The sequence below is a fragment of the Pithys albifrons genome, chromosome 3, assembly GCF_047495875.1.
Source record: "Pithys albifrons albifrons isolate INPA30051 chromosome 3, PitAlb_v1, whole genome shotgun sequence".
Lineage (NCBI taxonomy): Eukaryota > Metazoa > Chordata > Aves > Passeriformes > Thamnophilidae > Pithys > Pithys albifrons.
This window is the reverse complement of record NC_092460.1, coordinates 4,187,233-4,212,191: the sequence shown is the minus strand read 5'-3', so window position 1 is coordinate 4,212,191 and position 24,959 is coordinate 4,187,233. Positions and strand designations below refer to the sequence as shown.

The 24,959-nt window shown below is 44.2% G+C and overlaps 1 protein-coding gene across 1 annotated transcript; it reads left to right on the top strand.

Moving 5' to 3' along the window:
• Positions 1-1,455: 1,455 nt before the first annotated feature.
• On the top strand, positions 1,456-23,333 carry GXYLT2 (glucoside xylosyltransferase 2). The gene is made up of 7 exons (XM_071549669.1): positions 1,456-1,653; positions 7,838-8,027; positions 8,191-8,322; positions 14,171-14,422; positions 15,369-15,492; positions 17,872-18,044; positions 18,755-23,333. The coding sequence occupies exons 1-7, from the start codon at positions 1,484-1,486 to the stop codon at positions 18,935-18,937; spliced, it is 1,224 nt and encodes a 407-aa protein (XP_071405770.1). The 5' UTR covers positions 1,456-1,483; the 3' UTR covers positions 18,938-23,333.
• The last annotated feature ends 1,626 nt before the right edge of the window (positions 23,334-24,959 follow it).

The following is a 24,959-nucleotide window of genomic DNA, read 5'->3' as shown; positions in this document are numbered from 1 at the left end:
GCTGGCACATCTTCTGTATATGAAAGTGATTGTATTGATAGTACAAAATCACGCAGTTGAACAGCTTGAGGATTTCAGGGGGTTGCTGCTGGCACTCTTTTTTCATTAAGTATAAAGTTTGGGAGAGTTTTATTATAGTACATATACACTCAGCAAAGACCATATGTTTATGCATTGCGGTTTTTCTGTAGTTTCTCATTTAGTATTGCTATTTTCTCTTAGCATGAAGGAACTGGTATTTTTATATCTGGTCAGAAACCGAGTTGGATGAAATTCTGAGACAGTCGATGTTGCATTTGCACTGCTACTAAGGAAAACACATTTTGGGATACCACTGGTAAAGGCATGTGGTGACAGCAGTGTAAGATGGACAGGCTGCAGAGTTTCTCTGCCAAGTGAATGCCATTTAGGCAGAGAAAGCTGGACAGACCCAAGTTCACTTCCAGTGCTGACTCCATGAGGGACTTGTGAGGTTCCACTTTCCCTTCTCTCCCTGTTCCAATGTTGGCATCTCCATTCTTTGCACAGCTTACACTCCAGCTCCATGAGGCAACAAGAATTCTTGCATTTCTGTCATTCTGTTCATTAAAGGTCATAAATCAGATTATGAACCCAAATAGGATTTATTTCTGTGAAATTCACAGTGTTGTGATCTTTGAGGATGCTGCACACAGGAGGGGCTGAGATGGGTCACACGGGGACAAGTTCAAAGCCACACAGAAGTCAGTGAATGCTTGTTCCTTCGCTGTTCTACACGTATTGCAGTTTATTGTGATACAACCTGCCCTCGTAGCAGGTGGGATGAGAACAGCGTGTATGGAGGTGATGAACTGTGGCTGCCAGGCGGGGGAAGCTGAGCGCCAGTCTGGCTGATGGCACAGACAGGGAAACGCGCTGCAGAGCCCCGTGTCCTCTCACCTTTCACAGAGTCATAGAATAGATTGGGTTGGAAAAGATCTCTGAGATCATCAAGTCCAATCCTTGGTCCAACTCCAGTCCCTTTACCAGATCATGGCACTCAGTGCCACGTCCAGTCTCAGTTTAAAAACCTTCAGGGATGGTGAATCCACCACCTCTCTGGGTAGGCCATTCCAATCCCTGATTACTCTCTCTGCAAAGAATTTTTTTCTGATCTCCAACTTCAACTTCCCCTGGCAGAGCTTGAGCCCGTGCCCCCTTGTCCTTTCCCTGCTGCCCACCTCGCTGCGCACACCTGCACAGGTAAGATCACAGGTGCCCCCGGAGCTTTGCCTTGCCGTGCCGAGGGAGCGCTCCGAGCCGACGGCGTTATTGGCAACCACCAAAAGTCATTAGCAAACAAGCAGCTTTATTGGCGTTGTTTTTGGGAGCCCCCGGCCGGCGCAGGAGGCGCTGCGGCCGCTACTCCAGACAGTACGGTAGGGGCGGCCCCGCCCCGGCCGAGCCGACACGTCCCCGCTCGGGCCGGCACCGGCTCCGGCCATGCGGCCGCGCTGACCCGGCCATGCGGCGGCCCTGCAAGGTGGCGGCGGCGCTGCTGTGCCTCGCCGTGCTGCTGCTGCTCTACCTGCTGGCGGGCAGCGCGGCCCCGCCGCCCGCGCCCTCCGCGCCCGCCCGCCCGCCGCGCCTCGGCCGCAGCCCCCTGCGCCGGAGCCCCGGCAGCGCCGCCGACAGGTACGGGGGGTGACCGCATCCCCCGCCCTGCCCTCCGAACATCCCGTGCCCTCCGCATCCCCCGGCCGTGCCCTCCGCATCCCCCGTCCTGCCCTCCGAACTCCCCGTGATCCCCCCGCCCTGCCCTCCGCATCCCCCGTGCTCTACGCATCCCCCGGCCGTGCCCTCCGAACCCCCCCATGCTCTCCGGACCCCCCATGATCCCCCAGCCCTGCCCTCCGAACCCCGCTGTGCCCTCCGCATCCTCCGTGATCTCCCAGCCCTGCCCTCCGCATCCTCCGTGCCTTCTGCATCCCCGGCCGTGCCCTCCGCATCCCCCGTGCCCGGCCCTAGCGGGACGCCCCCGGCTCCCCGCGGGTCCCCTCCCTTTGCCACCGCTCCTTCGGGCACTTCCCTCTCCCAGATGTGTTCCCGTGGCCCCAACGAGTGCCCGGGGGTGAGAGCGCGCTGTGCACGCTGCCCTGGCTGGATGTGCAAACTTTCCGCCCCGCGGAGCTGCCGGAGCTGCCGCGACAGGGGCAGATTCTGCTCCGCCGCCAGTCCCCCCGTCCGGGCAGCGGGTCCCTCCCTGCGCGGCTGTGCGAGCGCAGCGCCTGAAATTGCTGCTTTCCCATTAGTTTTGGCCTCGTTTCGCGGGCTGGCGGGGGGAATGTGGTGCTCGCCGGCAGGAATGCGGAGCTGCTGTCACCTTGGGAGCTTCACTTTGGCGGATTTTTCATTAGGGAAGGTGACTGGTTATTGCTGTGTGGTACCACTGGGTTCCAAACTGCGGAGGCACCAGTGGATTTTAAGCTCTCGAGCTTTTTGTTTTGAATGCTTTTTCTGTGTAAATTTATTATGCATAACTTTTTAAAAAAGTTTGCAGTCGTGGTGCGTTGTGTTTCCCACCACCTTACAGACAGGCTATTTTAAAAGAACTAATTAGTTCAGAAGGAGACCCTGGCAGCTTTTGGTGGGTGGAGGACTGTTTTTCCCTTTGCATTCCAATTATATTATGGTCAGTGTGACCTCATATATCTAATTAACTTGGTATGTCTTTGTGTCTTTGATTCATGATTTCACAGAGATGCTCTGAATGAAAGACTATTCCTGTTTTTTGAGCTCTTACTCCTTAACTTATTAAAGCAGTTGGTTTCTCCCCAGCATTGTTACCTCACTGAATGCAGGAAGATGTTTACTGGGGCTGAGAATGGGTCACGGACAGAATCCAAATGCCTGTATTAAAGCAGGATTATTTCCACTAGCAACTGTACCTCCTGAAGTCATTTTTCTTTAAGGCATATCTCTGCGATTATCATGGAAATCAAGAACAGCACTGAAGGAGGGAGCACAGAAAGGATGGAACTGCCAAGGAGTGTAAACAACTGTTCCATTTCAATGAGCTTTTCAGTATCATCTTCATGTTTCAAACTTTGACATTATCTAACTTTTCAATTATTTATTGACTTTGCAAGTACTTTTTACAAGGTCTGCAACACAACAACAACAAAAGGGGAATTCTGTATTCAAACCATGCCTTTACTTCAAAATTTTGTTTGTGGTGTTCGCTGGTTGTTTTTATCCTCATGATCCTGTACCATTGGCCCCAGCAGGAGTTTGTATAATAAGAAGCACAAATTTGTGGGTCTCGTTACTGAAAGATTCTATGTGGAGTTAGTTACTACTAAAAATTTATCCAATTTATCCCTAACACAGAATTTTTGTGGGGAGAGTGTGACATAACATGGTCCAAGTGGAGGTGGTGCCTGTCTTCTTGGAAAGGCATCAGGTTGTGGGATGTGCTGGGCTTAAAAATCATGATCCAGGCTAGATTGAGAGGTGAGAGGCTTGAATTTGGAGCACAAGAAACAGGCCAGTGTACATGCTCATATGAGGCTGCATAGTTGAGTCACTGAACCTTAGTGAAGTTTTGTCAGTGTGAATGTAAAAAGTTGTTCAAAGTCAGTTTTGCCAAGTTGGTTTGTGTAGTTTGGTCAGAGAATGCAGGTTTTGGGCTGAGCTCAGAAACGAAGGCATTATCTAGGGATGTGTTTGCCTTATGATATCAGCATCTTTCAGGGAAGGTGAATTATATCTTAACTGTGATTTGTAATTCTGCTTTCTGCAGCCACATAATGACAGCAGATACCAGTTTTTAGGTTTCAAGTGCAGGTTTCTTCTAACATAAGTAGTTATGAATGATAAAAGCTGCATGTATGGCCATATCATTACCAGGCTGGTACTTAGCAAATGTGAGCAGTGACATTCCTATGTCCTGCTTTGGCCATTAGATAATTCTGGCAAATCTAGGTGAGCATTGCATTTAAGTTTCTGGTTTTGAAAGCTTTGAAAACTTATTTTTGATGGTGGTTTTAGTGCTCCTTCCTTTAGGAAGTAGCAAATCCTAGGCCTTCAGTAAGACATTTTTCATATGAAGAATTTTAAGTATGTGCCAAACCAACGTGTGCAAAGTATCCAAAAGCAGAAGGGTTATTTTACATTGGAGGGGCAGATGTGACCACTCTGTCTTTTAAACCAGCGTGGCAAGGCTCGGGAAGTGAACCTTTGCCAGCACATTTAGTTCCCTGAAAGTAACTTTTTTCCAAAGAAAAACATCTCTTGCATGGCAACTTGTCAAGATACTTTTTCTTCCTTTGCAGCCTGTGTGCACACACGTACCAGTTTGGCTTGAGTTTGGGAATGTGCTGAAACCCCAGATATTTAATACCTTTTTCACAAAGAACCCACTTGATAGCAGGAGATAGAAATGCCCATTCTGGTTTTGAGTGTCATTTTTCCCTTTCTCTGAGCAGCAGGAGGAGGTTGAAACTTCAGTTTTTTGGTTGTCAGCAGCTACAGTCGGTTTTGTGCAACTGCACTGAAGTGAGAAAACTTTGTTTAAACAACATGTAGAGCCCTTCTAATTTGTGTTTTAAAGTGTATGAGAAAATGTGTTTCATATTGTGGAGCCACTGCTGGGACATTGACTCAGGGGTGACTGTCAGGGAAGGAGCCTGTTCAGTGAATCACCAGTTTGGATACAATGCCTCACTCTAACCTTGTTTGTGCTGCAAGAGTAAATGAGATCATAATATGAAGGAGGTTTCAAAAATTAACAACTATATTGCATTTTGTAAGAAACTGCATGCATTATCTTTCTCTCAGGAATAAATTTGAAGGCTTGAATAGATTAGCAGGCTCTGTAATGAGATGGGAATGCATTATTTTGAATGGATTTGGATTGATTTAGACAGGTTTTGGGTTAATTATGTTTGAGACACTTTCGCTGTGACTAATAAGAAAATTACATGTAATCTAAACTTTAAGACCTAGAAATGCACACTGTTGTGCTTGAGCACTCAGGCTGCTCCTGCTGTGTCAGTGCCTGTCAGAAAAAAATGTATGCAGTAAATAAAATACCAGTGAGCAACTGGATGGGAGCTGCTCTGTGTTGTTGGACGGTCTTTGCTATAAACATTTTATCGTGCTCCATCTTATCAGTCTGTGTTTTGTGATGCTTTCTGTGGTGCTTTATCTTAGTTTCTTTATTTGTTCTCATCAAACACATTAAACTTTAAGGCTCAGGTCACTGATTTAGGTGCATGTAAACCTTTAACTTAGGTTTTAAAATCTGACCATAGACTTTTCATAGCCAACAAGTTGGAGTATAAATGAGTGAATGTGCATATAAACGTTAGGAAGAATTGGCTACTGTGGATCTATGGGCTTTTAATGTGTTGGGATTCTCCTGAGGCAGGGAACTCTCACTGCTGGAACAGCTGTTCCATTGTACAGGTAGGACAACTTGGCTGTGTCCTGCAGATCCTTAAGGAATATCCTTTCATCCAGCTGATACTTCTCCCTGTCCCTTCCATTGCTCCTTGCAGTGTGTGTGTAGGTGTGTGTGTGAACAGAGGAGGGAAGGGGAGCTGGGATGTTCTTTGCTGTGGTCTGCTTCTTTGCCTTCCTGGCAGTTTGGCTTTGCCTGTACACCTGCTACCTCCTCTCAGACTATGGATAATAATTGTTATTTTGAAGGGCTAGGTTAAAACTGTAGTCAAATCCATCCTGCTGGGGCACTTTTTTATCCCCCATTCCAGCTCATCTTTGTTTTCACAGTCCTCCAGTTTCCTAAAAAATATGCAAAATGTTGTGTCCCAGAGTTCTTCTGTACTTTGTTGCTACTTTTCTCCCTACTGTTGCCCTCAGTGTCCCAGACTGTTACTGGAGTAGTTCAAGTACTACCTCATGCTCCTTTGGGGGATTTTATTCCTGCTTAGGCTCTTACAGGCTCCTGAGCCCCTTGGCAACTGGTAATTCCTCACCTCCAAGGCTCATCTGTTTCCTCCACTCCCTGGGGTGGGGAGCAGGATGTCTCTTGTTATCCCTACTCCCATGGGCTTTACTGAGAATTCTGCTTTCATCAAGAGTTGCTTCTGCTGAGTCTGTCCATTGGAAGTGCTTGTCTGCACATCTTGGATTTTTCAGTATGAAATATCTGTGTAATGGAGAGCTCACTGTGGCTAAAACTGCACAGCAAAGCTGAGTGCTTTGGTGTTGGGTTTTGAAATGCTGCAATAAAAGTGTAGTTTAGTCCCTCTCCCACTGAATTCCATTGCCACGAGCTACATCAAAGCAGTTCCCAGCCTGCCTATGGCTTGATTTAGAGACTCAATTAAGAGGGAACATTAAACAGATAGGGAGAAGGGGGAAAAGGTGATCTGTGTGAGCAGCTAATTATTCACTTCAATAATTCAGCAGTTTTTACACTAATTGGTTGGAAAGTAAATACCACTTCACATAGATGTCGTATTCCATTATTTATACATTGATGAAATTGGGGGTTAATTAAGACTAAAGCAGAAGACTTTAAACCCTTAATGAAACATGTTGCTTTGTATAGTCAGTAAAGTGCCAGTAGCTGGTGTTCCTTTACAGAGGTGAGTTACTCTGTGGGATAGAACTCTGTTCTTACACAGAACAGAACTGTAATGTCTGTAAAAGTAGTAACAGCTTTATAACTGCCATTTTCCTATTTATTTAGAACTTCTGTTTGTAGTATTGACTTTCCTGATTAATTGTGTGTATGTAATTGAGTATGCTGAGAAGAGGCCAGGATTGATGTCCTCTGCTCAGAGGTATGTCCAGAAAGGGCAGTGATTTGTGATTTGCCTTTGGAACTCTCCTGGAGTGATTACTGTGACATGATGGAGTTGCTTGATCAGCTACATCCCATGTAATGGGGTATAAGTGCCATCCTTGTTGGAATGTGACTCTAACATGGTAGAAACATTCCTGCAAGATGCAGTTTTTACCTCCACACTGAACAGGGGGACACACAGAACCAAATGGCTGTTTTCAAAATGTCTTCATCTCCCCAGGAGAGCCCTGATTTTTCTGGCCAGCAGGTAAATGTGCCTCTTATGCACAGATTCCCCTGTATTCTGGCTGAAGTGTATATAAATCCCACACAGGTGGGTGCTGAGTGAAAAGCCCATAGTTTGGCCCTTGACCACTTGTGGAATATAGTCTGACTCATCTGGGACATGTGAATATGTTTGTTTTCAAAATTCTCTATTTTAGCAAAATCTCAGCGATTCCGTGGGGTGAAATAGAGAGCAAGTCCTTTGAAACTGTGCCAATGCCTTCAGGCCAGGATTAGGGCATGCATCTTTAATAACAAAATTAATTAACTGTTAGAACAATTTACATATGGATGGAGTGGGGCTTTTTTTAAAGTATGGATGTCTTCTTCCAGTCTAGCCATTAGAAGCCTGGGAATGAAGTTGCTGGATGTAGTTGTGTGATCTGCATTGTGTTAGAAAGTTGGCTGGGTGGTTGTAACTCTGTTCTGGCTTCCTGACCTCTGAGCTGGGAAAAGAGCGAGGTGGTGTCTGGTTTGAGGTGCTGTGGAATCAGCTTTCATCTGTGTCTGTAGTGCAGCAATTTATGCAAATCCAGAAATGTAGGAATGACAGAATATTTCTGAAAATAGCACATTTCTTTGTGTTATAATTGTAACACTATTGATCTGGACCCTTGACAAAAGTCAGCATAGCCATGTGCATGTTTGGTGGATATCTGACCAGAAAATACTCCTGATCCCTTACAAAAGGAAGGGGAAGAAAAAACCCCAATGTCTGCTAATGGGGGACTCTCTTCATGTTTACCTCAGTACTTTTTCTGCCTATTTCTGAATTTTCAGGAAGCCTGGGGAACAGAAGCACCCCAAGGAGGCTCCATCCTTGCCGTGCATGCATCTGGCAGTGGTGGCATGTGGGGACCGGCTGGAGGAGACGCTGATCATGCTGAAATCGGCAGTTCTCTTCAGCAACAGGAGACTCTGCTTTCACATTTTTGCTGAGGATTCCCTCAAGCCTGAATTTGAGAAGAAGGTGAGTTTCTTTGTAGTTTGGTAAGTAAATAGATGAGTTACTAATAAGTTGCAAATCTCTGAGAAAAGTTACACTGACATGAACATGTGGCAGCTGAGCACGTTGTTTACTGTACAAATTCATAGTTTTCTAAAAAAGCTGATCCTCCCGTTGTGTCTTTCAGTTAAAAGAGTGGCCTTCCTCATATACAAAGAAGTTTGAATCCAACATTTACCCAATAACCTTCTCAGTAGGAAATGCTCAGGAATGGAAAAAGTTATTCAAACCATGTGCTGCCCAGCGCCTGTTTCTTCCGGTAAGGCACCTGGAGTTCTTTGCTTCAGGAAAAGGTTAATTCCACAGAAAGGAGGATTTGCTGGTGTAGTATTAAAACAGTTTTCAGGCTGAAATGTTTGCTTAAAGATATTTTAGTTTGTGCTTTAGACACTGTAAAGAACAACACAGAAATCCAGCCTGGCTTTTTTTGGCTGACAAAGGACGTGTGTTTCTGATTTGCCTCCAGTTCCATGAGCCTCTCGGGCTCTCCAGACTCCAGAGCTCTCTCAGGGCAGATCTTTTGGGGTAGATGCTGCGTGCCTTCCATGGAAAACATTCTTTCCAGCATGTCCTCTTTACACACCATCTTCCTTTCCATATGTTAGCCCTTAAACTGATGCTCTCAGCAATCCCTTTTCCATGAGTTTTGTTTCTTTTTCCAAGGACTGTCGGAATTGCCCTTGAGGTGGTAATTCCAGTGTGCTCAAAGTTAGATTTCGTGCAAGAGTCTTTGTGTTTCCTGGGATCTTCAAATTATATTATTTACTGTATAATACCTAGTGTCAGAAACTTGGAAAATGTTTAAGGTTGCTGGAGAGAAGGAAAGTGTTGATAACAATTTTGCGTCTCAGAAATGGAAAGAACTTTTGCATAAAGCAATTTCTGTGAAACTGAGAACATTTATCAAAACTATCTCGTGCGTTGCTGTTGGTTGGGGTGACTCCAGTGAAGTGACAAGCTGTTCACATGACCCAGATTTCTTCATTGCTGTCTTATGAGACATGGGGGGGACAAAGAAATCTCTGCTCTCTCAGATGGAAGCAATCAGGAGACAGCTGCACGTCCAGATACGTAGCCTATGAATACATATGTGAGAAAATATGTGCTGTCAGCAGTTCTGTTGATCTTCCATTTAGGGGTGGACTATCAACTGCACAAAGGCCAGATGGGCTGAAAGTAACTCCAACTGCAGCAGGGATCCTCTATTCCCTGAGGAAATATTTATATCACCTGGAAAATAATCCCTGAGCATTTGATTGTTCAATACAGAGTGTTTGTCAGGATGTATTAGGTAAACACAAATCTCTTCTTATTGCTGTGGTATTTTCTGTTATTGTGGTGCTCTAAGAGAAGAATGGTTATGGTTTCACTTTCATTTGTCATCCCCCTTGTGATGACAGAGAAGGGTTTACGCTGATTCCTTTAGGCTGGGCAGTGCTTTTATTGATTCCTTTTTGTCACTCACGTGTTGCTGAAGTTCTCCAGTAACTTGTGAGGAATATTAGACTGTTGCATGTTGTCTGAGCAAAACAAGGAGGCAGCTTGGAATGTGTTTGTGTCTCCTGGGGCAGTTGCAGAATGTTGTGTGTGGTCAGGCTGAGGTTTATGGCTTTGAATAGGAGGGGTTGTCCGAGAGGAGTTGCAGCTGACACCGAGTTGGTGAGGATGTAGTGAAGAAAACAAGCTGTAGTAATGGCTGAGGTGGCAAATGTCCAGCTGGGCTTTGGTTCTTGAGTTTGCAGGCTGACAGAACCTTGGGCTGGTTCTGGGTAATTTCAGCCATCATTATTTTATTTTGGTGCCTGATAACTGGGTTCTGACATCCCATTTGAACTGTCTGCACACAGCAGGAGCAGAGGGTTCCAAGTGTTATTGTTTAGAGAACTATTTTGACTTTCATTTTAAGTAAATACCAGCAGGATGTCAGTGTAGGTTTTTTTCTTATCCTTCCCTGTACTGAGCATTGTCCCCCTGCAGCAGCATAAAACGTGCCTGGATTTAGGGAGGACCCCAAGAGAGCAATAGTTGAGTTTATCAGCTGTTTAGCTCTCAGTTGTGCAAATTGTCTCGCTCCTGATAATGCTAAGCCCGAATGGAATGTGAGTCTTTGATTCACAAGTGCCTCTCCTGCCAAAGAAATCTCCTCTGCAGCACCAGCAGGCTGTGAAAGTGGACAGGAGGGTATGAGGAATGTGTTAAGGGAAAATTGGGTACTGATAAAACTGGAGCTGTGGGATGTGACCCTGCAGTTTGCAGTAAGGAACTGTTCTGTCCTGGCTTACAGGTTGAGTTACACGTTCCCAACTTGTTCAATCTATTTGGGATGCTAAAATACTAAGGAATATTGTACAGCATCCTGCATTTTTAGAGATTCAGTGACATCTGATCCTGTTTAGGCACTTCCATGCAGATAATGCACATTGAGCCTCCGTGTAATCTCACAAGCCTGAATCTCTTGCTGCAATCTGCTGCAATAAAACCATCCAGGGCATCTGTAAAGACAAAGAGAGGAGCATGGAGATCTTTACATGAGCACAAAAAGAAACTTTAACAATGAACTAGAAAGGTAGTGCTCTCACCAGTCACCTGAAACTGGTTTGTGCTACTGACATGGGTGTTAAGACACCAGTGCTGAACATCCTCTGGTCCCAGGGATGCTGGTCCCATGAGATGAGTGCAGCTGTCTCTGTGCTGCTGGACTGGAGCACCAAAACAATCAGCTAAAGTATCCTGAAATGCCTAAGGGATTTTCAGATGATTTTTGGATGAACATTTAGAACCCTTCTCAAAACACTTAATCTACTTAAGAGCTTTTAAGGTAGATTAGCAATATCCCTGTGTTACAGCTTTCCTCTCGAGAATGCTCGAGTATCCAACCCGGTGGATTGGTGGCAGCACTGGGAATAGATGCCAGGGCCTTATTTAGACAAAAGTCTCTATTGTAATTTGAGTTAATTGCTTACTACAACTAAGTTTACTATCTCAGCTTTGTGTTGCTGTTACATTAGCATCAAGATTTCTGATTTGTCCCTAATTTTGTATAAAGCTGGGATAGGCTGCCATGCCAGCCCTCACAAATCCTTAGGTAGCCCAACTTCACAGTACACCAGCATGTTTACACAGGAGTGTGTTATTCCTTGCCAACCTTGCTAACCCAGGGAGAATCTATGGAGACAGAAGTTGTGAAATCAAATTACAGATAATTGAGTATTTAAGTGAAGTGCCAGGCTAAATATAGCCAGTTCTGTGCAGAACTTTCTGACAGATTTACTAAGAATATTCTATATAGCTGCAAGAGAAGAAAAAATCACACTTCCCTTAAGCTGTAAGTGCCTGCAGAGCGAGGGGGAAGACAAGGACAGTCAAGCCATGAATCTGGCCATTCCTTCCCAAAATCCCAGTCTGTCAGGTGAGTCTGCATGGTTTGTGTGAGCTCAGACCTCCAGACACACTGTGGTGTGGCTCCTGCTCCAGGTCAGCTGGGTGTCATTTTTAACCTGCCCTGGATGTCCCTGCAGTGTGAGGAGCTCTCACTCCCCAAATGGGGATGTGAAATCTGCCCCTTCCCAAGGCACTGCCAGGAGGGATGGGAGCAATTCAAACTCACATCTGCAGGTTTTAAATGTCTTGACTCTTCATATGTGAAAGGGAAAAGTGTGAAAGTCTTAAAGGAGGTAGTACAGCTTTTTTATTCAGCCTGTTGGGTGTCACTGCAGGGCAACACTTTGGACACAGGAGAGGGAAGAGTCTTTTGCTGAACCAGCAAGGACAGGGTGTGAGCCCTGAGAGGAGGAATAGAAGGTGGGGTCAGGTGCTGGTAAGGCACCCACTGCACAAAGAACTGAAGTACCTTTTGGAGTCCAGAGGAAAATTATTACAGTCCATTGACTTCCACAAACTTAAATTTATTTGTATATTGAAGGCTGCTGAAAGAGTATTTTCCTGCTGGAAGAAGCAGTGCCCAGGTTGTCACTTATGCTTGGGAGGAGTGAAGAGTGGCTATAGGCACCTGTTAAAATTCTCCCTTAACTGAGGGAAGTTTTTCCTCCTGAAAAATACCTGAACTTGTCTCTTTACCAGAGCCCCCATGGGAAAAAACCTTACATGGTCTACAGTGTGAAGTCTAATAGTCTAAAGTCTCACAGGTAAAGTCTAATAGTTTCTGCTCTCTTTGTGTTCTTATCTCCTGTCTCAGAGTAAATTTTGGGGTGACTTTTTTAATGTATTTTTATTTTATATGTCTTCATATAGTAGGCCCCTATGAACTAGGGCTTGTAGGTGCTGCAGAATAATTAATACAAAATATCCAGGATATCCTTAAACTGAAAACCTTTCTTCTTTTCAGCTGTCTGTCTTGTATTGATTTATTTATACAGTAGCTGTCTTTTTTTATTGGTTTGGTTTTTAAGTACTGGACTCCAGGATACTTAATATCTGCAAATATTTACTTTGAGCTCTTAGTGTGTTATTGAACTGTTTGTGTCATTCATTTATTGATAGCTCCACATGCTGGTTTGTGGTGGTTTTTGTGGGGAAATGGTGTATTGCTCTACCCTTCCATTCAGCAGAGTGATCTGGATTGTGCTGGATGTGTTTACTTGGAGACTGTTGTGTTACTTTTGTTTAAAATGCAGAGACACTTCCTTCTCCTGCCTGTCCTGTTCTGTAGGAAGAACATGTCGTTATCCTGTCAGAAATACAGGCCAGGGATTTGTTAAACTTGACTCAATGTCAGTCTGAATCCCAAAGTGTTCAGTCAGGTGAAAAATCCCATTTAAGTCTGTACTCACGGATTTGGCATCTCAGTGGATGCCTGTTGAGTGTGTTTAAAGGTGATATTTTTCATCCACTTGTTGAAAATCTTCATGTTGTTCACTCCATTTCACAGGTAATGCTCAATCACAATACATTTGAATTTATGTAAAATCCAATTTCTTTGGTGGAATTTATTGTAACCTGCATAAATAGCAGAGCTTGTCATTACTATCATTGCAATGGGAGGAGAGAGTGATTGTTGTGTTCCACAACCTGGTGAGAATCCAAAGCCTTTGGGTTTGCTTTTCAGTGAAGGAGAGAAAAATAGGGCTTTTTCCTGAGACCAAAGTAAGAAAATCCCAATCCTTCAGAAATTTTTTGACAGTTTAAGCAAATAATGGATAAAAGCAGCAAAAGTGCAGCTGAAACTGGTGGTCAGCTGTAGGTAATGATCTTTATTACCTATCAAATGACCTTACAAATAGCAGGTACAAACTTTGGTAGAGCTTTCTCGGACTTTGAAGCACCACCTAATTTGCCCCACTGGCGTTAATGAATGAGTGTGTTGTAAGGATTTGGGCAGCCACAAGGGGGAACATGGTCAGCAGGAACAGATTAAATATCCTGCTCTAATCTGCAGTTCACACCCTTCTCACCTGACTGACTTCACTGTGGTGATTCCTGGGACAGAGTCTGGTAACAGAACCTGACCTGGTGAGTTTTAATGAGACACTTCTGTTCAGCAAGCACATTTTGTTCTTCAGGAGGATGCACATACAGCTGTGATTGATGGGGTTGTCTTAATTAATGTGAAACATTTATGTGTATTAATACTGAATGTAAGGATTGGGAGCACAAGGTTGTAATGGGAAAGAGAGTCTCTAGAAGGGCATAAGGAAACATGGTATGAAATGGAAAGTATTCTGCTCTCCTGGGTTACCCTTTTTGGCTGTGGAAAACACTGTGCTTCACCACTTACAGACCTTGAAATGAGCTGACAAAGCTCTGTAAATACATACTATTTACATCTTATTTCTGAATTGATACAATAGTCATTTAAGGTATTTTTGAGAGCTTGGTGGGTGGTTGTGTCGTAAGAAGTTTAATCCAACCTCTGTGCTCTGGTAGCTGTTTTACTGTACAGATAAAAACCCCCAAACCCACAACAAACAACAAGTCAATAACCTGATAACAATTGTTCCTCTGTGTAATTACATTTAGCTGATAAATCAATAACCTCTTCCAAACTATCAGTTTAAAAGAAAAGTACTTTTTGCCAATAATGTTCCTGTTTCTTGTCTCTTTGATTTTTTTTTCACCTCTTCCTCTTCCTCGCTGTGCCAACCCCAAAGGTCATTTTAAAGGACGTGGATTCCCTCCTTTATGTGGACACTGATGTTCTCTTCCTGAGGCCCATCGAGGACATCTGGCACATCCTGAAGGAGTTCAACTCCACCCAGCTGGCTGCCATGGCCCCGGAGCACGAGATCCCCAAGATTGGCTGGTACAGCCGCTTCGCTCGTCACCCTTTCTACGGCACAACCGGAGTCAACTCCGGGGTGATGCTCATGAACCTCACACGGATCCGCAGCACTCACTTCAAGGTGAGAAGAGATGCAGCTCTTGCAGGAACTCAGGATTTATGTGCTTTTCACACCTTGCAAAACTTAGATAATTATAAATTTTATAAAGTTTGCAGTGTAAAGAATCAGAGAAATATAGAATATATATAATTGAATACCAAAAGCAATTAGTGAACATGATTATTGAAACATGTGGAACTTTCCTCAAGAGGCTGGAGCAGTGAGAACTTGCAGTCTGTTAGCAGTGCTAAAAATGGCTTCTTCAGCATCTTACCTTCCCTTGAAAACATATGAAAGAATAAACTCAAGGATCTTCAGTGCAGTCACTGTAGTGTTTTAATATCAGAAAACTTAGTGTGACTATTGGGAGAAATTTGTAACTTTTGCATCTCTTGTAAATAGACTTTTATATCCTGCTGCAGATGAGCCACTCCGTGGACTGATGTAAGTGAGAAGGGAGGATTTTCATTGACTTCTCCCCTCTTCTGTGAAGGGGGTTTTGGTTTCATTGAGCACATACTGTGTAATCACTAAAACTTTGCTTACCCCAAGTGGTTCCTCAGGCAGGGCCAGGGGTTTCCCACACAAGAACAGCTGGAGTGAAAAAAACCCACATTGCTCTTAATACCCTGATTCCCAGGAAAGATGATCTTTAGGTTTTTTTCTCGCTTTTATACCTCATTTTTCACCTTGTCTCTTCATTTTTCCACTTTTTTCCTTCCTGTTGCTTGAAATAGGAAAATTGTGAATGGCATGAGCTGACCTCAAAGCTGGACCCAGGAGATCTTTTTTTACTGTTTAGTTAAACAGGAGCACAGTCAGCTCTGCTGTTCCAACCCTGTGCAGGTCTAACATTTCCTGGCAGTTCTTCATTTTTCACCTGGTGTCTGATATGGCTCAGCCTGAGTCAGATATCACAGCACTGATCATGACACTAACCCCTTGCTTCTGTTTTCCTACCCTGCAGAACAGCATGATACCTGGTGGTTTGACCTGGGAGGAAATGTTATATCCATTGTACCAAAAGTACAAAAATTACATTACATGGGGAGACCAGGATTTACTAAACATCATTTTTTACTTTAATCCAGGTAAGTAATGTTGTTTGGAGTCATGATTGTCTGTGTTGGGAAAATCTCTTGAATTGGATTTTTTTAAAGTGCTATTTGTTATTTATAATATACATAAATACTCTGGCATGAAGTTACTGTGCAAGTGCACAGGTTGGATTTACAACCTGTGAAAATATTTCTGACATTGCTGCAGGTAATGGGGCTTGGACTTCATTCCATTGAATATGTAAATCTGTTTTCTGGAGATTTTGAGAAAATAGTGAAGTATAAGATTAATGATCAAGTGCAGGAATGAAGTTCAGGTTGCATTGTGCTTAAGGAATGAGGTTCAGGTTGCATTGTGCTTAAGGACCAGGGTGTAGCTGGAAAAATGTTTTTGTTTCAGATGTTAATCTGACTGTGAAATTGCCAAACTTTCTCCAAAGCTATGCCCTGTTTTTCTGTAATTTGGTTGACTTCTGGTACTTAGCAAATGAGTAACAAAGCTAATACAGACAGAAAGTGGACACAGCCAGGGGAATATCTTGTCTGAAACTGCTGCCCTCCCTGCTTCTGCTCCTTCACTAGAAGTTACTGCTGGAGGAAGATGCTTCAGGCTCTGAGCAGAGTGATCAGTCTCAGCAGGCACCAGGATGGTGGCAGAGATTCCCTGCTGGTGAGAAATGCAGGGATTAAAACACTGGAGCATGGTACCTATTCCCAAGCTGAGAACCTTATTTCATGCTCTGAATGGATGCTGAGTATCCATTCTCCCTGCTTTTCCTGTTTTCCTGTGTGATCTTGTATTTCCTCAAATGATCTGAAAAACAAAACAAGTTTTGATTTAAGTTTATTTATTCTGTTCCCTTTTTTCTTGTCTAAGGAGTCACAGGGTGGGTAATTGGGTATATGCAAAACCAGGCAAATAACAGGAGTGAGCAGAAGCAAAGCAATAAGCAAACATCTGTTTACTGCAGACAGATGTGAAACATCAGCATCCCTGATACACTACACATTACCCTCAGACCTAGGGAAAAATACAATGGGGATTAATTTCCAAAAGAAATTAATGTTATGGGAATAGAGTCTCCTGGGGGGAAAAAAAAGAGGTGAAGCCAAATTAGTTGTGAAGCTAAACTCAGGCTGCTAACAGAAGTGTGCAGCAAAACCCAAAGATTGCAAAAATATCCTGATTTTGTGATGAGTGTTCTCTATCAAAGCCACATGTTGGGATTCCTCTGCACCACAGTCCTTTCCTTGTATCTGGTAAATATTTTTTTGTGAATTACATAACATCAGACTGCTCAAGAAAAGAAAATAGAAGAACTGGATACAGTTAACGCAGAAAACTGGACTTTCTGAGGTTTCAAATTCTGGGTTACCGAGACTGGCCTGGGCAGGAATTGGCCAGGATGCTGCAGATGGCTTTGTACAGATGCAAGTTAAAACCACACAGAGCTGTGTTACCTGGGGCCTGAGGAGCTGCTCCCTTTCCCCATCTCTGAAGGCTGTTCTACCTTTCTGGAGAACTCTCCTGCTAGAGAGGCCTTAAGCAAAGAAATTGTTCAGAAATTTTTTCTCCTACTCTTCAAGAATGACATGGGACCAGCTGCAGGCGTCCTGGGAAGCTGGGAAAGGCCAAGTGAAGAATTCGATCTTCAGCACTCGTGCCATGACCTGCTGGCACCAGACATGATTCATTGTTCTCCAGTGCCGAGGCAGAAAGGTCTCAGGGACTGGCGTGATTTATGATAAGTAGATTGTGAGTTCTGTGTGCAGAGAGAGTTTGAAAAAATCAGTAGGAGAAAGGGAGTTATGAGCCCTTCTGAGAAATTTGGCTTATCTTTAAGTAACCCAGACCTGTGAAATTAATGGGTGATGGCTCTTAGGAGGGCTGTGGGTAAAATACACCAGCCCTTATGCTCTGCTGTGTAACAAACTGTTGTGGCCTCTGTGGCAGCTTCAGCAGCAGACACTGCATGGACTCTGCATGTTTTCCCATGCTGTCTCCAAAGGAGTAGGATTTTTAGCAACCCTCACTGCTGAGTGTGCTTCCCTAGTGGTCCTTTCTGTCACTCCAGAAACTGCCTCCTATGGCAGAGGACACTGGATAGTGCCACATGGTGTGTACTCACTGGGTTTGATTCTGCCACTTTCAGCTCTGTAAAGGGCTCTCTTGAGTTGTATTTGCTCCCAGACTTTGTGTTGCCTTGTCTGTTGGCCCAGGACCAACATCTGAGGTGTGTGCAGTCATCCCGAGGGATAGAAGCATCTCTGTCGAGCTTGGGATAATTGCAGAAATAACTGGACACTTCCTGATCATCAGTCCCAGCTTTTCACAGAAACATGGTTTAATTTGTTCAAACTCTGGCTTGACATGTCTTTTTTCCTTCCTTCTCCCCTGCCTGACGTGGGCAGAGTGTCTCTATGTGTTCCCCTGCCAGTGGAACTACCGACCCGACCACTGCATGTACGGCAGCAACTGCAGAGGGGCGGAGGAGGAGGGGGTGTCCATCCTGCATGGGAACAGAGGGGTCTACCACGATGACAAGCAGCCCACCTTCAAGGCCCTCTACGAAGTGATCCGTGATGTGAGTCCTTGTACTTCAGATTCCTGCTCCATTGGGATTGCTCTTCCAGCGGATCAGGCTGAGTGTAGTTGTGTTTGATGTAAACTCGTCAGACACAAAGGAACACAATTGCTTTGGCATCTCACATATTTGAGGTGGTTCAAACATTCCTTCTTTGTATTATAGTATTTGTATTCTTTGTATTCTAATCAAAAAGGCTGAGAAATTGCTTTTTTATAATACTGAAGGTAGGAAAAAAGTTTTGGAATGGTGTTCTTCCTGCTGGGGCTGCAGCCCTGGTCCACAAACATCCATTGCCAGCTTGTCCTCCCTGAGCACCTCGAGCCTCCAGAAATACGGAAGGCAGAAGCTTGAGCACAGACACAGGTTCTTGTGTCCACCTGGAGTGCTGTGTGTGTCCATCCCTGCTCTCCAAAACACCTGTTTCCTTACAGTGTCCCTATGTCAGTGAAATTCCTGCAAATGCCCACTCTGGAAGTGCAGTTTGTGGGAATTGGCTGTTTCAGGGAATATGCCCAGACAGACTCCTCTGAAAGCAGGTGCTCCCAAGCAGGGAGGGTTTGAAGTGATGGGTTTGGGGATATGACACTTTGGGCAGGTGAGGGACAAGTAATTCCCTACCCATAGAAGGTTTTCTCTTACAGAACCTTCTAAAATACCATTTCACAATTAGTGAAAACTAATAATTAATTTCTTTTCCTTTTCTTTAGTTTCCATTTGAAGACAATCTCTTCCAGTCCTTGTACTACCCTCTGCAGTCAAAATTTCTGGATACAGTGCACACTTTATGTGGGAGGATTCCACAAGTATTTTTGAAGCAAATTGAGAAAACTATGAAGAAGGTGTATGAAAATCGTGTCATTGTCTACCTGGGGGCCAACCATAGATACTGACTGACTGTAGCTCTATTTTTACAGAGCTTTTAATTCTTGCACTCCATCTCATGAAGGATATAAATGAAGAATATGAACTCCTTTCCTGAAACTCGGGATTGAAATGTTTCCATATTCAATTTCCTAATAACCCCTGAAATTACAAAAAGCAGGAAATCCTAGAAGGCTGCCTAAATGATTATTTCTTGGGCCTTTTTTTCTCTTCCTACATTTACTCTTTATTGCAACAGGGAGAGGTGATGATTCTCACTTTAATTTGCATTTACTTTGGGTATTTCAGTACAGCTGTATTCCTGTAACTTCCCTGGAATTGTGGAAAAGCTTGTGCTGCTCTGAGGCTTGACAGAAAAATGATGATTGGAGCTTTGTATGATGGAGACTCTTGAAATGATGGGGCAAATATTCTTGAGTGTCCTGAGAATTCTGAATTACAGAAAAGATCACTCTTGTGATAGGATGAGTTAAAATGTACTACAGTAAAGGGAAAGTATTTGCTTAAAAGGGCACTTCTGTCTGAAGGTGTTTTACCTGCTGTTCTCCATGTGTAGGACCTGAGATTTCATGTACTTAAAAAGATTAGGGAAGAGAAGTGCCCATTTCCTTTGTGTTTTACAGCACTTTTTGTTTAGCAATTGTCATCTGGTCTTCAGGAGTTTTGTGAGGGCTCCTCAAGAGGAATTAGAAGGAAAATACTGAACGCATAAGACAAGCATCTACAAGAAGGAGAGGTGGAAGCTGTGGCACTTCTTCAGCTGATAGAGAAGAGCAGGAGGATCCTTTCAGACACAGAATACAGTCATGGTCCTGCCCCTCCAGTCCCTCACAGGTTAGGAATGTATTCTCCAGCTTGGTATGAGAATTTCATTAGGCACAGTCCAAGAATATTGTTAATGAAGAGGACAAACCCAGGTACTACTGGTCCATTTGCCTCCAGAAGTGCTATTTACTGGTATTGCACCAACAGCCATCCTTACATCCATCCCTGCCTTGGGACATGGTCAGTTTTGCCTCTGACTGCCCTCTCCTCCTTTGCCAGAAACCTGGGGCATGGAAATGTATTTCTGCCTGGCATTTCCTCTTCTGGAATCATAGAATCACAGAATCCTGGAATGGTTTGGGTTGGAAGAGACCTCAGAAGAACACCTTGTTCCAAACCTCCTTCCACGGGCAGGGGCATCTTCCACTGTCCCAGGTTGTTCCAGACTCTGTCCAACGTGGCCTTGGACACTTCCAGGGATGGGGAAGTCCAGAGGTTCATGCTGGGATCTTAATGAATAGCCTTGAAGTGAAAGAGTATGCGAGACAGCTTTGATGTTTATTTAAAATACTGTATTTAGCTTAGCTTTCCAAAGTATGATCATCATCCAAGGATATACACAATGAGCTTATTAAAACTACAGTAGCTGAAAGGTGCTGGGACCAGTCCCTGGGGAACTGGAAGTGAGGACACTCCTAAAGAGCAGTGATCCAAGAGCAGACTCACTCCTAAAGAGCAGTGATCCAAGAGCAGACTACCAGAGGGCATCTTCTAGGTGTAACCCTGAGGGTGTGTGTAGGCGAATGCTTGAAGAAAGCAGCAGAGAAAATTATCTTACTTTTCAAGTCTGTTCAGAAAAAAAATTAGGCATGACTTGGAACTGCTCACTCTCATGCCTAACAGGCAAAGTAGGGGAGAGGTGAGCAGGGTGAGAGAATGAAGCTTTCTCCTAATGAAAGGAAAACTGGCACAGGTTGACATCCTGTGCACATAACATACCTTTATTAGAGGTAAATGTTTGGGGTGTGTGAGGGAAAGGATATGTTTCCTGGGTTAAAATGGGATTTCTGAAGAATTGCGGTTGTGAGGATTCTACTCTATCCAATCAGGACTGATGCACAGACTCAAAGAGAAAACCCTTTTATTTCACACATTCCTTTCTCCTTGTGTGGCAGCTCCTGAGAGGAGAGGAAACATGGCTGTGTTGGCATCCCAGGCTGCCATATAGCAGCCTGTACCCGGGATGGAGTGCTGACAAGCCTTTCCCAAACACTGACTGTGAAAGTGTCTGTGACACGTTTGTGAGCATGCTGGGCGTGTGACAGCCTGGCAGAGAACAGGGACAGGGGCTCGGAGCAGGGGACAGTTGGTCTGGCAGTTCTGTGCTGCTCTGTGGCTGTGCCAGCCCTCGCAGGCACAGCAGGGGAGCTGAAGCGTGTTGTTTGCACCTCTGTGTGCTGCGAATTGTAATCCCCCAGTTTGATTAAACAGTGTCTTTCTGACTCCCATCTCTTACCTCGCTGTGTTTGCCACCTCAGTGTAAGCTGATGTGGGAAGCACAGAGGCAGCTCTGAATTGTAGACGTGGCTGTTCCAGCTTTCCATAGGATTTTTTATTAAAGTGTCAGTTGCCACTTTAAAGAACAATAGTACACCTCTACTTACAGAGAGAGAAGTTTGAAATGTAACCTAAATAACATTGAAGAGTTCAGAACCAGAAGGCAGAGAAGGGAAGGTTGAGCATGCTGGCTTAAAAAGTTTAAGATAACATGACAAGGAAACCTTTAGGCCAGCAGTTCTGAAAGCTTCTAAAAAGTATTAGCTTGCTTTTTGGTCTTTATTTTCAAGTATCAGGGTAAAGCTGACGACAGGTCAGATGAGGCTGGAGGAGCCGCCTGCTGGGAATGCCGAATTCCTCATTTCCATGGTGTCTCCAAGCCACAGAAAGCTGCAGAGCAAAGTCTTGCTGCCCAGCCAGTTGCAGCACCGGTGCTGAGGCTCCGGAGTTTGGGAGGCTGTGGTTGTGTAAGCTGTGATTCAGCAGAACCTGCAACCACGGGCACATTCGGGGGAAGGAGTGGAATTCATTACAAAACAAAGGCATTATTGCATATGAACTGGTTAGAGATTACAGGAGGTGCTACATTTTATTTAGGAAATGTGTTATGTTCTCAACAGCGATTAAATCCGTAAAGTATTTGCTTTAACATGAAGACTTTTGTTAATGTAATATCGGCTGGCAGGAAGAATGGGGAGGCTCCCCCCTGCTGGGCTTTTTCTGAGGAAAAAAGCAATAATTTTAGCTCTCCAAAGTGTTTTAAAACAATTATGTAATTTTTGGTTTTGTTGTTAGAATTATTAATTTATATTTTATTACAGCTTCCAAAAGCATGTTATATTTTAGTTTTAACAGTAGTTGGTTGTAATATTCATCTTACTTAGAAACCAGTTTTAATTAATTTTGTATTTCCTACTTCTGGCTAATTCCTTGTTAATTAGCCTTCATTTATCTTAATAATGAGATATGTAAATACTCATAAAGACTTTATGTCCTCATTTCCCCTTCCTCTCCTGTATTTTAGTTATTTCCAATGGTACAATGTAAAAACCCTCACTAAGGTAACACTTCAAGCGGTGTCATAATGTGAAGGGAAACAAGGAGTTTTCTTTCCAAGAACAGAAAGTGCAGCACATGGAATATGTTGGCAGCAAAGATAAAGCATCACCTTTCCCTCTGCGGTGGAAAGGGCAGGTACAGCCCCAAGCCTGGGCCTGGATTAGCTGAGCCTGACCCAGCAGTGCTGGACACTGTCCATGCTGCTTCTGGAGACGGAGCACTGTCCATCCTGCTCCTGGGGACAGAGCATTGTCCATCCTGCTCCTGGGGGCACAGAGCATTGTCCATCCTGCTCCTGGGGGCACAGAGCACTGTCCATCCTGCTCCTGGGGGCACAGAGCACTGTCCATCCTGCTCCTGGGGGCACAGAGCACTGTCCATCCTGCTCCTGGGGGCACAGAGCACTGTCCATCCTGCTCCTGGGTGAACAGAGCATTGTCCATGCTGCCCCTGCAGGCACAGAGCACTGTCCATCCTGCTCCTGGGTGAACAGAGCATTGTCCATGCTGCCCCTGCAGGCACAGAGCACTGTCCATCCTGCTCCTGAGGGCAGAGCAGAGCTCAGAGTGTCACCCAGACCTTGCCCTACCAGCACCAAACATTCAGGGTTTCACTTTGTTGTATTCCACTTGAACTTGAGCAAGACAGATAAACAGGGGCTTTCTGTGAAGAGCTGCTGAGCCCCTCCCCTGAGCCCAAAGCCATGCTCATTTTCAGCGTGCCCTTTGATGGCCTCATTTCTGTAAGGGGAGGGGGTTTGTGCTGTTTGTCTGGTATTACAAGGTGGGCTTGGATAGAGCTCACCAGCATTTTGCTCACAGTGGAGACTGGAAAGGGGGTGTGTGTGTGTGTGTGTGTGTGTGTGTGAACACAACATGAGTGTGTGTGTGTAAAAATGTGCCTTTTCTCTATCACTGAACTGCCTGTATGTGTTCTTTTGACAAGTGCACTGACTGCCATAGCCCCGAGGGAGCATTTCTGGCTTGAGGGGGCTCCTTTGGCTTACAGTACAAATAAATGAAATTTAAGCAATTCTGTAATTTGCTAGTTTTCTTTTAAGTACAGGATTTTGTGTGTGCTGGGTCTGGTTGGGATGGAGTTTAGAAGTGATGTTACAGCATATGTATACAGGGTATGACAGCATGGAACAGAGATAAATGTTCCTCTTTTACAATTTTACTGTAGTGAGAGAGGATGATACTGGATATAAAGAGACAAATACATTTACCTTTCCCCACAGTGCTCATGTATCATGCTGCAGCTCCAGTTGTATTATGGTGGATGTAGATCAAAACCTGGTCTCAAAGGAAACTGAAGTTTTACCTTTTACTCTTCACTATTTCTCTGTTATCTTTTGCTCATTTAGCATCATTTCCCTTCCCTCCTCGTGTTTTTCTGGTGTGACACCTCTGTGTGACAGCAGCTCCTGCCCGGGCTGCCTGTTCAGCCAAACCAGTTGCCCAGTGCTGACGTCGTTCTGGTCTGGCTGATTGTGTTACACCTTCCACCATCACACTGGTCAGTGATCCAAGGGTTTCCACCTGGAAATGTCATTCCAGGCAGTAATGATGTGGGGAGAAGAGAGTTTTTCCAAGCTGGGAATAAAGTACAGTGAACTGAAAAAAATGTGAGACTATAATAACTAGGATAGATCTGGACACTTCATCAACTGTCAGAGCCAACTGTCAGGGAATGTTTTTCTCCTCTCTGTCAGGCACAGTCAAATACAAACGCTGAGCTCCCCTCCAGAGGTGGGATGGGATGGGACAGATACATGGATAGTCCTTCTGGAGGCTGGAAACATTCCCCCATTGCTGGAGGCAAGTACTGTCTGCTCTGGGATCCCTACAGGCTGCACCTCCCGTTGGAAATTTTGCTTTCATTCTGGACTGGAATGAAAACCAAACTGTCAACACTTCCTTTGAAATGAAAATGGAGACAAAACACCCAAATGGGAATCAGCATTGAAGATGAACAAAGCACTTTGTTAATGTTTTCTTTCAAGGTAAAATATTTTCTGTTGACTTTTACGTTTCTATAAAAGTACCTTAATTGCTGCTGTTACTTTGTGAAAACTACAGTAGAGTCCTAAAATGTGGAACAGTGTCTTAGAACTGAAATATTTTGTAATGCTGAAATAATGATGCAGAAATGGTACATCTCCTTTTTTTAGACCTATTCTTGCAAACATCTTTCCTGAATCCCTCTGGAATAGGTTAATTCCCTGCTGTGGGGGTTAGAACTGTGCAAAGCAGGTGCCTTCTTGGGGTGCACACCTTGAAAAACAGATGTGTGTCAGTGCAGGAGGCAGGGGCTGACCCAGGTAAAGCCAGGAATGTTTATCACATCCAGCTGTTCCTTGTTCCTGTGGGTAGTTTTTCAAAATAAACACCAACTCCCACAAATACCATTTTTCTGGTTTTGGCCTCTTTTTAAGGCACTGCATGTGAGCCGTTTGGATCTTTCAATACTCCCAAGTCTTCCAGATTTTTTTGAAGTATAGTAAAGATTTTTAGTCAATTTTTAGAGGAGGAACATCATTTGTCTCCAAGTGGCTGTGATACACTTCAAAGAAAAAACAAAAAAACTTCCATTCTGAATGGAAAACAGAGACACAATTTTTAGGGTCATTTGATTGTACCATACTCG